Source organism: Cotesia glomerata, linkage group LG2 (assembly GCF_020080835.1).
Source record: "Cotesia glomerata isolate CgM1 linkage group LG2, MPM_Cglom_v2.3, whole genome shotgun sequence".
Lineage (NCBI taxonomy): Eukaryota > Metazoa > Arthropoda > Insecta > Hymenoptera > Braconidae > Cotesia > Cotesia glomerata.
Genome location: NC_058159.1, coordinates 2,447,721 through 2,460,006, shown reverse-complemented (window position 1 = coordinate 2,460,006; position 12,286 = coordinate 2,447,721). Strand labels below are relative to the sequence as shown.

General features: G+C 27.2%; 1 protein-coding gene across 6 annotated transcripts in view; it reads right to left on the bottom strand.

The window, feature by feature from the left end:
• LOC123259157 (sodium channel protein 60E-like) overlaps positions 1-12,286 on the bottom strand; it is an 89,478-nt gene that overhangs the window by 51,700 nt on the left and 25,492 nt on the right. For all 6 annotated transcript variants that reach the window (XM_044719438.1, XM_044719437.1, XM_044719434.1 and 3 more), the window contains exon 2: positions 1,646-1,854. In XM_044719438.1, coding sequence (XP_044575373.1) covers positions 1,646-1,854 — 209 coding nt within the window. The remainder of the gene's footprint in view (positions 1-1,645; positions 1,855-12,286) is intronic.

Genomic DNA, 12,286 nt, shown 5'->3' with positions numbered 1-12,286 from the left:
AAAAATATGGTCGTCACAAAATTATCTTATTTTCTTAATTATATCAATAAATATTGGACATAAAATCACTACCGTATATGCACGAGAAAAGATAAATAATCGAAAACAAATTTTATTTTGTGTTAAATGGGGTCTTTTTAATGTATTCCGATAACATCACTTATCACAATATATTCAACTAATAAATTAAATTAACAGTCACTGCAAATGAACCTTGAAAAACCATAAATACAAAACTGTTCTAACGAAATTCAATTTGACAAAAAAAAACCTATTTCCTTAAATAAATAAATTGGGAACTTAATTGTCATATATTTTTAATAATATAGATTAGTAACAAAATAATTATGTTTGGCATTTTAGAAGGTTATAAAATATGTCAGCGCACTCCACTACTGCGTAACGTAGAGCGCTCCCAACTATACCGTTTGGCTCTGAGAACAATCCCGTAGAGCTCTGAGTGCTCAACAACATTGAGTTATCAGAACTAAATAACATTTTGTTACTGTAACTCTACAACGAACAGTAAACTGTGTATAGTTGTGGTAACTCTACAGTTACGTTACCAGAACGAAATTTTTTTTTCCGTGTATGATAAAATGGGTTTTTATCAGCTTGTATCTTTAAAAACGTCAATAATTAATAAATTACGTTGTATCTTGTCAACTGATGATATTATTAAAGATATGAGCTCATTCCGACATTATACTCATTGAGATCTTTTATTAGAGTACCCACATCATTTTTTCATATATTTTATATATGTATATATGAGAAATATACCAAAATGCATGTGGGTATTCAAATAAAAGCTCGTGATGAGTGTAAGCTTGGGATAAGCTTATATCTTTAAAAATATCATGAGTTGACAAAATACAATATAATTTCTTAATTATTGACATTTTTAAAGATATAAGCTCATCCTGATGTTATACTCATCGAAACCTTTCATTTGAATACCCACATCAATTTTTCATATATTTTACATATTTATATATATGAATATATGAAAAATATATGAAAATGCATGTGGGTACTCAAACGAAAGCTCTTGATGAGTGTAACATCTGGATGAGCTTATAATTTTTAAAATGTCAATAATTAAGAAATGGCAATGTATCGTATCAACTAATGACATTTTTAAAAATATAAGCTCACCCCGACATTACACTCATCGAGACCTTTCATTTGAGTACCCACATCAATTTTTCATATATTTTATATATTTATATATATGTATATATGAAAAATATTTTAAAATGCATGTAGATACTCAAATGAAAGGTCTTGATTATTGTAACATCGGGATGAGCTTATATTATTAAAAATGTCAATAATTAAGAAATGACCTTGTATCTTGTGAACTATTGACATTTTTAAAGATATAAGCTCATCCTGATGTTACACTCATCAAGACTTTTCATTTGAGTACCCACATCAATTTTTCATATATTTATATATTTTATATATATTTATATATGAAAAATATATAAAAATACATGTGGGTACTCAAATGAAAGCTCTTGATGAATGTAACATCGGGATGAGCTTATATCGTTAAAAGCGTCAATAGTTAAAAAAGTACAGAGCAATTCAACGAAAGTCATTATTTAATAAAGCAAAATTTTATTATTAAAATTCTTACTCAGCTTCTTCGATCGGCTCGGTCATGCCGAGGAAGACACAATTAAGTACAATGGTCAGCATAACCATGTAATCAAAAAACTGGTTGGTACTTAGGAAGATGCAGCAACGTCGAATTGAATTCCAAGGCGAAAATAAAAACCAACTGTTGGTTGCTGTAAATCGGTGGATGTAGTTCTTGCGAAATCTTTTGGACACTACGCAAAACGTCTGTAATCAAAAATATTGAAAATTATTATTATTATATCTTAATTACTTAAAAATTTTCTTGGTTATTATTTATATTAATTTTAATTGAAGAAAATTCATTAATTATCTTGGCCTATTTTTCCAAGAGTAATTATAAAAATTTTTTATATGGGCCAGAAAAAGTAGAACGTGTGCGTGACCCAAATATATTCGTGTGAATTTCATTCCCTAAAAAAATTATGTAAATATCTCAGTTAAAATCTTTAGTGTTCGTGTCAATTAAGAGAATTGATATTTTTTTGGACAAATTTGTTCCTCGGGCTTTTAGATTGAGGGAAAAGGAATCGGGTTAGGGTGAATTTTCTTTATATTCGACTTTTATACGTATGCGTACAAAATAAAAATGTAAAAACATCAATATAATTCAAGTAAAAATTTTTTCATAAATTTTATTTTAATTTTTTAAAAAACTAAAATTGTTTTTAAAAAAATTAATTTTTATAATTAAACTTTTTTTTTTGAATCAAATTAATTTAAACAATAAATTTTTTCCATAAAAATTTTTATAACGAATGAATTTTATGACACTGAAGTTGACAGACAAAAAAATATTCTTAGAATTTTATGGCAATTAAATTATTATAGAAAAAATGTAAATAAAAAATTTCACATTTGAAAATTAATAAAAATCACAAGTAAAAATTTTTAGAAGGATTTTTATATTGAAAAAATTATTATAAAAAAATTTAATTTGTAAAAATCTTTAAAAATTGAAGGTGTAATTTTTTATAAATATTTTTTTTGTTCTTATTTAATTATTAAAAAAAATCAAAAAATTAAAAACGTCGGCTAACTTTATTATTATGTATTATTGAATTTTACCTTAAATTAAAAATCTTAAAAAAAATTTCCCCATTATTATTCCGAAGAAATAATTAAATCACAATAAAAAAATACAATTCAGCATTATTGTGAACAGCGTATTTAAAATTTCCGGTTAGTAAAAAGTAAAGATGATATGAAAATTAAATAGGAATTGAATGAAAGCTCGAGGGCATATCAAGCACGTTAACCGTCCTGACAAGATTGTTCGAACGATAGAAAGTCTAGATGGTGGAAGGACCGGGAAGGAGCGAAGCTGAAAGAGGCAATATAAGAAAGAAAAGAGTGTGAGAGGAATATTTTATTTCTTTTAGCACTCGGTTTCACGTCAACTTGCCACCCTCACCCCGTTATAACTTTAACATCAGCAAACCGATGCATTACAGCGAAAATGATTCTTTAAAGAGAGTTCGGGGGAAGGAAATATAGAGAGGACACCAAAGGGAAGCATATCTATCTCTTCTTCAGTTATCTGGGTCACAGAGTCTGTAGGAGCTCGTTGTCCTCTTGTTTTTCCCTCACTCCCTCAGCTTCAGAAGCTCCCGCCCTACAGACACACTCAGAAAAACATTTTAGAAAAAACAAAGCGCGACTGTCTTATTGCGTTGTCAGTTGTTGGGCAACAAAGTCAAAGTCCTGGTTTGCTTTCTTTTTACCAAACAAAAAGGAACTAAAAATTTCTTTAATTTTTTTTTTCTTCGCTTTAAATCCACCTAATACATATGCAATGCCTAGTGCATAGTATATAATAATGCCAGGATAATATAAAGGCCTTCGAAACAAAGAAAATTTGTACAAGCTTGAAATCAACATGCAAATGAGGAAACTTTCACATCAGTTATTTTGAATTACTGAAATATTGTCGGACTTGAAGATATACATATACAAATAACAAAAAAAAAAAAATAATGTTAATGTTTGCGTTTACTCATCGCCGGACAACCGTGCTTTTAATCACGCTCTCGATACTTTTCAATCGACTTTTAAATTAAAAAACTTTCTAATTGTAAGTTTAAACTTAAAGGTTCGTTTCGCGGGCCATTGGTATTATTATCTCAGGAAAATTTTACATTAAAGAATTTCATTCATTGATTTTCTTAATGTTAGACTTTTAAAAAAATATTTTTATTTTTATTTAAAAAAATATTTTTTAAATAAAACTTTTAAAAAAATATTTTTATTTTTATTTAAAGAAATAATTTTATTTTTATTTAAAAGAATAATTTTATTTTTATTTAAAAAAATATTATTATTTTTATTTCTTTCAGTGAAAAAATTTTCTGATATGGTCACAAGAGAAAATTTGATAAATTAGCCATATCGACGGTCTAATTAGCAATTTAACTCCTTATTTTTTAAAGGACGATTTTTTAACATTTTGATGTAGTAATAATCCAATCATAAATTATTTGAATGATTCAAACCTAAATATTATATCTCTATTAGATATTAATAATATTAAATGGTTTTTTAATGTGATAATAAATTTTTAACTAATTGTTTTTTTCGTATAAATACAAGATTTTCTAAAATGAAGTTAGAAAATTTGCTAATTGAACGTCGATATATTGTTTATCATATTTATAATTTTTTGATCATAAATAGTGTTAAAAATTTCCGATAGAAGGCGCATGATCGGTAAATAGTCTCCTAATAAGAAAGTTAATTTTGAGATTGTAAGTTTTAAACATTTTTTTAACATTTTGATGTAGTGATAATCCAATTATAAATTATTTGAATGATTTAAACCTAAATATTATATCTCTATTAGATATTAATAATATTAAATGGTTTTTTAATGTGATAATAAATTTTTAAATAATTGTTTTTTTCGTATAAATATAAGATTTTCTAAAGTGGAGTTAGACAATTTGCTAATTAGAACGTCGATATATTGTTTATCATATTTATAATTTTTTGATCAAAAATAGTGTTAAAAATTTCCGATAGAAGGCGCATGACCGGTAAATAGTCTCCTAATAAGAGAGTTAATTTTGAGATTTTAAGTTTTAAAATAAAAATTAATTTTTTACTCGTTTAAGGAGCTTATTTAATACTTATTTTTATTTTTAACATTATTAAAAAAAAATAATAAATTAAAAAGATGTAGAAGTCTTTCAAAAAAATTTTTATACGAATTTTTCTTATTTTATCTTTTATGAATATGATTAATTTTCTCTTTAATTTTTGAATTTCGTCCAAAAAATAAGAAATACAGAAAAATTATTGGATTTTTTTACACAAAAAATTTAATTTTCTATTCAATTATAAAAAAAAAAAACTATATTGAAACAAAAAATCGTAAAATTTTAAGTTTAAAAATTTTTTGAAAAAATTTTTAATTCATTAATTTCTTCTAAATAATTTCAATAAATTCTATACACATTTTATTTAATAAAAATCTAAATTGATATAAAAAAAAAATCTAGAGATCCATTTCAACAGAATTTTTCATGTTTGATTTTTTTTTTTTTTTTTGATTAATTATAATTTATACTGAAAAAAAAAGAAAGAAAGTAGAAAGCCTGAACTTAATAAACAGAAGTTATCTATTGACTTATGAATAACGATTCCCAACAAAAGAATTATCATTTCCTAACCATACTCGTTATCAGAGATATTAAATCCAGACAAAGCTTTTTAGAGCACTCTCGCACACGTGAAAAGATTAAAGAAGTCGTTAGTCGTCAGTTGTCAGTATTCATTAATCAATTCGGTAGAAATATTTCCATAAGAATCGTACCATCCACTCGAAAAGGAGAACGGAAGAGAAGGGAAATATAAAAGAATCGAATGGAATAGAAAAGAATAAGCGTAACTCAATAATCGAGCTCGCGAGTTTTGAATATTCATATCACGTCGGGTAAAGTTAAGCCGGTTTTCTTTTATTCTCATTTTTATTTTATTTACAAAAAGGATTTACCGGGAAAAGGTACGCTAAATTACAAGCTCCAACTAGGCAGTACGTCGCCAAGGAGATAAACAGATTACACTTATTTATCTTCGCCTGTTAACTCCACTGTTTTACAAAACTTTCACAGGCTTACGTTAAATGAACGTTTTTCTCGAGTATATAATGCTTATCTTCACCCATAAATTTATTGCAAAATACCAAAATAAATCTCTGGAAAAATTCTGGAAGTATTTGAAAATTTACCGTTTCGTTGAATAAATTTAAAGCATTAATTATCGTCAATTGGCTTGAAGTTTAATCAGATTTTATACAGTCATTATATGAACCATAAAACCGCAAAATTCAATATTTTAGTCCACAATATTTTTTAAATCATTTTTAATCCGTATTTCAATAATCTAATTGGTTTTTTTGTTGGAATAATAAATGAAAAAAAAAAAAAAAAAAAATGATGTGTGGCAAAGTGACAAAAATTGAATCTACCTCGAATTTAATTATGAGATACATAAAATAATTGCCTACATAAATTTTAATTTATCCCAAATATTTTAAAGAACGTTAAATAAATATTAATTATAAAAATAAATTTTTCAGTGAAAAAAATAACAATGAATTTTTTATTAAGGCAACTATTGATAAAAGGCTTTTCTTTTTTAATATGAAGCTTAAATATGTCTAAATAAATTCCAAAAATTTGAAGGAAATTCCCCGATTATTTAAATAAATAAATAATTAACTTTGAAGTTGAACAATTTAACATTGGTCTTATGGGGTATCCTCCAAACATTGATAAAATTCTGTATTTTTCTCGTAAAACTGTCGGTGAATATTTTTTTTCCATTATCTCTCTTGTTATTTATTCATTTAAAAATTTATAAATTTTATAGAATTAAATAATAATCATGAAATTTTGGCTTGAAAATTTATTAACAGAATTTAGGTATCTTATTTAACTTGACCGGGATTCGAACTTTGGACTCTATAAATTTAAAATCAAGTTGGGTAAAAGATCCCATTAGTGGCGGGGATCCCATTACTGACACTTTCTTTGATTTTGGTCCTTATTCAATTAAGGTAGTACGAGCACCAAGGCAACTTTTGATTAAAGGTTCGATTTATTTTTGAATAAGAAGTTTAAATATGTCTAAATAAATTCCAAAAATTTGAAGATTGCCCGATTGTTTGAATAAATAATTAACTTTGAAATTGAATAACTTAAAATTGGTCTTATAGGGTAACCTCCAAACATTGATAAATTTCTGTATTTTTCTCGTAAAACTGTCGGTGAATATTTTTAAAAAATTTATGAATGAAAGTAAATATATTAGTGATAAATTTAATTCAAAAAAATTAACACTTGCCATTAGCCAATGTTAAATGTATATTTATTTATTTATTTATTCATGATAACTGCCAAGGCACAGGCCGAATGGCAAGGTATTTAAATTACATTTGAAATGTGTATGAATATAAGTATACATTAGATTATTTACAAAGTTACTTAAAATTTTATAAAATACAAAATATAGATAGATAAGAGGCTACATTAAAATATTCAGTCGAATAATTAATTGTAATATTTGGATATAAGTTTTGGTTTATACTTATGAATATTTAAATATTGAGATTTTTTAATTTTTTGGTATACTAAAATTTAGATTTATTAATATGATTTAGATAATAGAATTTAGTTAATAAAATTTAAACACTGAGATTTAAACAAGGCCAATTATAATAAGAATACGCTTTTAAGGCTCTTGAGTTAGAATGATTTGAAATAAACTATATCGTAAACTTATAAATTAAGATTTAAAATTCCATAGATTCAATTAAAATACATATATTGCTCAGGTAAGGTAGAGACGTCAAATTAACAATTATGTTAGAAATCATTAGATAATAGATACTCAAACATGTTCTTTTTAAACATTTCTAAGGAACTCGCGTCTAATACATCTACTGGTAGTTTTTGCCAGAGACGTATTGCTGAAATCACAAATATATCTATATATTGAGAAAAATTATATGGTTACTGCTCTTCCCTTACCGCGCTAGAGTCAATACCAATCCCCACCCCGTCTATAGCGCTCGTACTACCTTAAGATTTATCGATAATTAAAATTTCACACAATATAAAAAAGAAAGACTTATATCGAAAGGTATATAAATTTCCGTAGTTTTTTCTACTTTCAATCTCGTAATGCTTTAAAAAATTTATTACTGAAAGTTGCATCATCTTGATAACACATTTGATGGATACTAAAGCTTAAGATCTTCCATAGAACAAAAAGTAATGCTCGAGTCGAACAAGTTGATCTTCTAGGACGCGAAAATAAATCTCTCCTCGAATCAACATATTAAACTCTTTCTTCCTCGTACTCGGCCTTCATCGGGTATCCGCTTGCGCCCATCGTCTTTCACCTCTCGACTATTTTTCTCCTCACACAGTTCTTCACTTTACTTGTTCTTTCAGAAGCATCTCGTTGTCCGGATTCATACGAGAGTGGAAAGCGATTCCTCGAGATTGAGGACACGCGATTTGTTCCCCGTCTGTGAGTTGTTAAATCGACCCATTTTCGCGAATATTCGAGTGTCCTTTTCTCTATTCCTTTTTTCCACCCTTATTTTCCGTCTTAGGCATCTTATTGACGAGTAACCTACTTGGGATGCAAAAATCTGACAGACTGTCGAACTGTCGGACAAATAAAGCCAATTTTAGAAATAAAGCTGTTTGGTTAGAAATCGACAGATGAACAGGCTTTAAATTTGGATTACAAAAAAACTTCTTAAGGAAATCCAAGTACCCTGCTAGTGTAAAGAATCTCTATAAAAAAATAAAAGTTTGGAAAATCCAAAAGTGCACGACTCATAATGCTCATTTAATTATGAAATATAAAAAAAAAAAAAAAAAAAAACTTAAGTCGTTCAAAATTAATTGCCGAAAAAACAGCTGTAGTAGGAAGGTACTGCACAAGCGCCCCTGGTGGAATAAAATGTACATAATATCTATAGACATAGATATATCACCATCCATGTTAATTTTACATGGATATATCAAAGCAAATTTTAAGGGAGTTGGGAAAGAACGGATAGGGGAAAGGGGGGACCTACTCAGTGGGAATTTTTCCGTAATTGAAAAAATAATCAGACAGCCCAGACTGGGAATCGAACCCAGATCTCTCGGTTACGCGCCAAGGGCTCTACCAGTTAAGCTATCCGAGATAAGTACTGACTACTTTATTCAGTCACGTATATAAGACCCACCGAGCAAACAACGCCACCGTCCATCTTACGGTAAAGAGCCATATCAAAGCAAATTTTAAGGGAGTTGGGAAAGAACGGATAGGGGAAAGGGGGGGACCTACTCAGATATATAGATATACAGTCTTGTAGTTTACGTTTTTTATTAATTGTAATTAAACGACACTGAATTAATTAACCATTCGCATTCAGTGACCTACAATCGTCGATTAGAATTAAAAAAAAAAAATTTAACTCAAATAATTGATTTTTTCACAAGTTACAGTGTTTCCGGGGTTTCATACATGACGGACAGGAAAATTTTTTGACCTATTTTGATGTTTTTTTCCGTTTCTATTGCAGAAAATCAATTTTTATAAAGTATGGAAATAATCTCCATTAAATTATCTCGACAATAGTATGCAAAATATCTTGATTTCAAGAACTAACAAGGCTATAATACTATAAATAGTTGCTAAAATAAGGCGAAAAAAATTTTTCGATCGTAAAGCACTCTCTGATGCTTCGCATCATGAGTCGTACAATACGGAGAAATACTTTTGTTATGCATCTTAAAATTAATTTTTAAATTAATTAATAACATTTTTGTAAAAATTTCCGAAAAATTTACTCATTAAATAATTATTAACATTTAATTGACTAATAAAAAATATAGAACTCTGAATTACCGGTATACACTTGACGACACCGCAAGAGTTCCCTAACCTTCAAATTTATTTATGTTTACTGTCTAACTAAAATTACTAAGATCTTCTAGCATTTTAAAAACTGCGGTTACTTATGCGCCGGGTAACTGCGCAAGCGGTGTTGCCAAGTCAAATACAAGACTTTAAAGAACGCAAGTTCCGAATGATTTTTCATAAAAAATATAAAATATCTCCGTAATACGTTCGGAAAGCTACTTTTTTATTGTTTTAATCGAAAGCTTATTGTTTTTTTCAATCAAATTCAATGAAAATAAAACTTTGTTTAAATTGTTAATTGCATTAAATTCTTAACCAAATACACGGTTGGTGGAATCTCCATTTACCTTCTTGTAAAAATTACAATTTTCAAACCTAATTATTTGATTAAATATCCCGGAAACCTACTTTTTTTTTTATTTTATAATTAATTATTAGGCTGCGTAGATTAAATTTACAAATTTTCAGGAAGTTTTAAAAATTTGACTACTTTACGTGGATCTCCTTAACCGCAGGCCAAAATTTTGTACATAAAAATTTGTTCTCTCAAAACTGGACCAAAACTTTTTAAAATAATTAATTTTTTAAGCGGAAAGTTTAACAATATTTAATAATAATTTAATTCAAGGACACTCTCGTAATGTAAACTAACATTTAACTACTCTTTTTACAAACAATTCATCCCCGGAAGTGTTTAAAAAACATGAATTATTAATTTCCTTTATATTAATCCTGGAATTTAAAAATTCTACGAAATTACAGCGAAATAAAATAGTTTTACCAGCATTTTTTAATTACAAAACATTTATTACAATAGCTTGGAGAAATGAACGTTGCCTGGAAAAATAATTCGCCGTGTGTGGATTTAAATACACTGAATAATTTTTTTTATTAAGAGTTTTAATGAAAAAAAAAATTATTTTTTCTCATCAAAATAATCTCTGTTATCTCGGGAATTAAATCAAAAAGTAAAATTTCAATTAATAATCATGACTTTCGCTTAAAAATAAAAGAAAAAATGATTGTGAGATTAAAAAATACTTGAAAAATTTGTTTATTCAATGATAGAAGAAAGATATTAATAATGATGAAAATTTAAACGCAAAAGGTCAAGACTGCATGTTTAACATGTTCATTTACAAGTATGTATTACAGCTAGAATATGACTTATGTCTTGGATAGTTGATAGTTGTCGTTTTATGACTGAAAGAACCTTTTTATTAGCACGTGCCCTACTTTCACTTGAGGAAATAGAGTTACTAAATAACAATCCGCCAGTTGAGTTTGTATGCTGGTATAGCGATCAATACATACATACATACATGTCTAATATAAAAGAGACGTTGTAGTTAATCTAAAAGGATGAAGTGAGAAGGCAGCTGTCACAGAACGATAAAGGACTTGTTATCCCAAGTTATAATGAAGATCGAATACACAGCAATTTACTGTTATAAAGTTGTTTCCTCTTTTGTTTTGTCTCGAAATATACACCAAAGAGAAGAGTATGAAAACCTTTGAAAATTTTTGAACAAAAATCAAATTAAAGAAAATTGTAAGCATTAATGTTTTTTTTTTTTTTTTTTTTTTTTTTTTTAAAACACTGAAAAATCGTAAAAAAAAATTCTGATATGGATGATTTGCCTATATATGATTTTTTGACCAAACTTAGTATTAAAAAATTCCTACAGATGGCGCATGGTCGCTAAATCTTCTCCTTACTAGAGAGTTAAGTTCGCAATATTAAGTTACAAGGTAAAAATAATTTTTTTGGACTTAAAAAGCTTATCTGTTATTGATTTTTAGCTTAATTAACTTCTAATTCAATTTTTGATTAAAGAATCGTATTAATTAACGTACACATTTATAAAAAAAAGATAAGAAGTTTAAAAAATATAAATGGGAGCGGCTGAGAAAATAAACAAAAGAGAGCACATTGACAGACTATACCCCTACACAGAAAAAAAAAATTTATTTGAATCAAGTAAATAATTTTGAAGAATTTCTTCTTCTTGGTTTGAGTTGAAAAATTCTTAAATTAAGAAATTTCACTTGGTTTAAGGTAGTACTACCGGTTTTAGAATTGACGTTTAGAATTTAATGAAATTAGGCATATTGGTACTTTATAATATCATAATTAAGCAGTAAAATTTTTGGAAGCCTAGCAAGTCCTGAAAAAAAGATATTAATATCTACATATTTTTGCTTTTACCATTGATCCTTATGGAAAATCACAGACTTTACTTTATTTCACAAAACTGGACGTTCAGATTCTTACAAAAATCGAGACAACGAGAGAAAATAACATCTAGAACATATTTAATAACAATCAGTATGGTTTCCAAGAATATGAGAATATTTATTAATAAGAAACATTCAAAATTTATCTCTGTCTCTCTTTCTCCAACGTGATTTAGTATATGGAAATCTACTACGTTAATTAAATAAGGTTAGGTTTTGGGATTTGACTGTGGTAACGGTAGTACTACCTTAAGTACATTTTATTTGATTTAAGAATTTTTTGTCTTGATTCAATACAATGAGCTTCTTCAACATTAATTTCTTGATTCAAGAATTTTACTCTTGATTCAAGTTAATTTTTTTTTCAGTGTAAACTATAACTGACTCACTCGTACAATGGAAAAACCATCAAACGATCAAACTGATAATTTTTCCTACAATTCTAATATCCATCGCTCAATTCTACAATATTGGT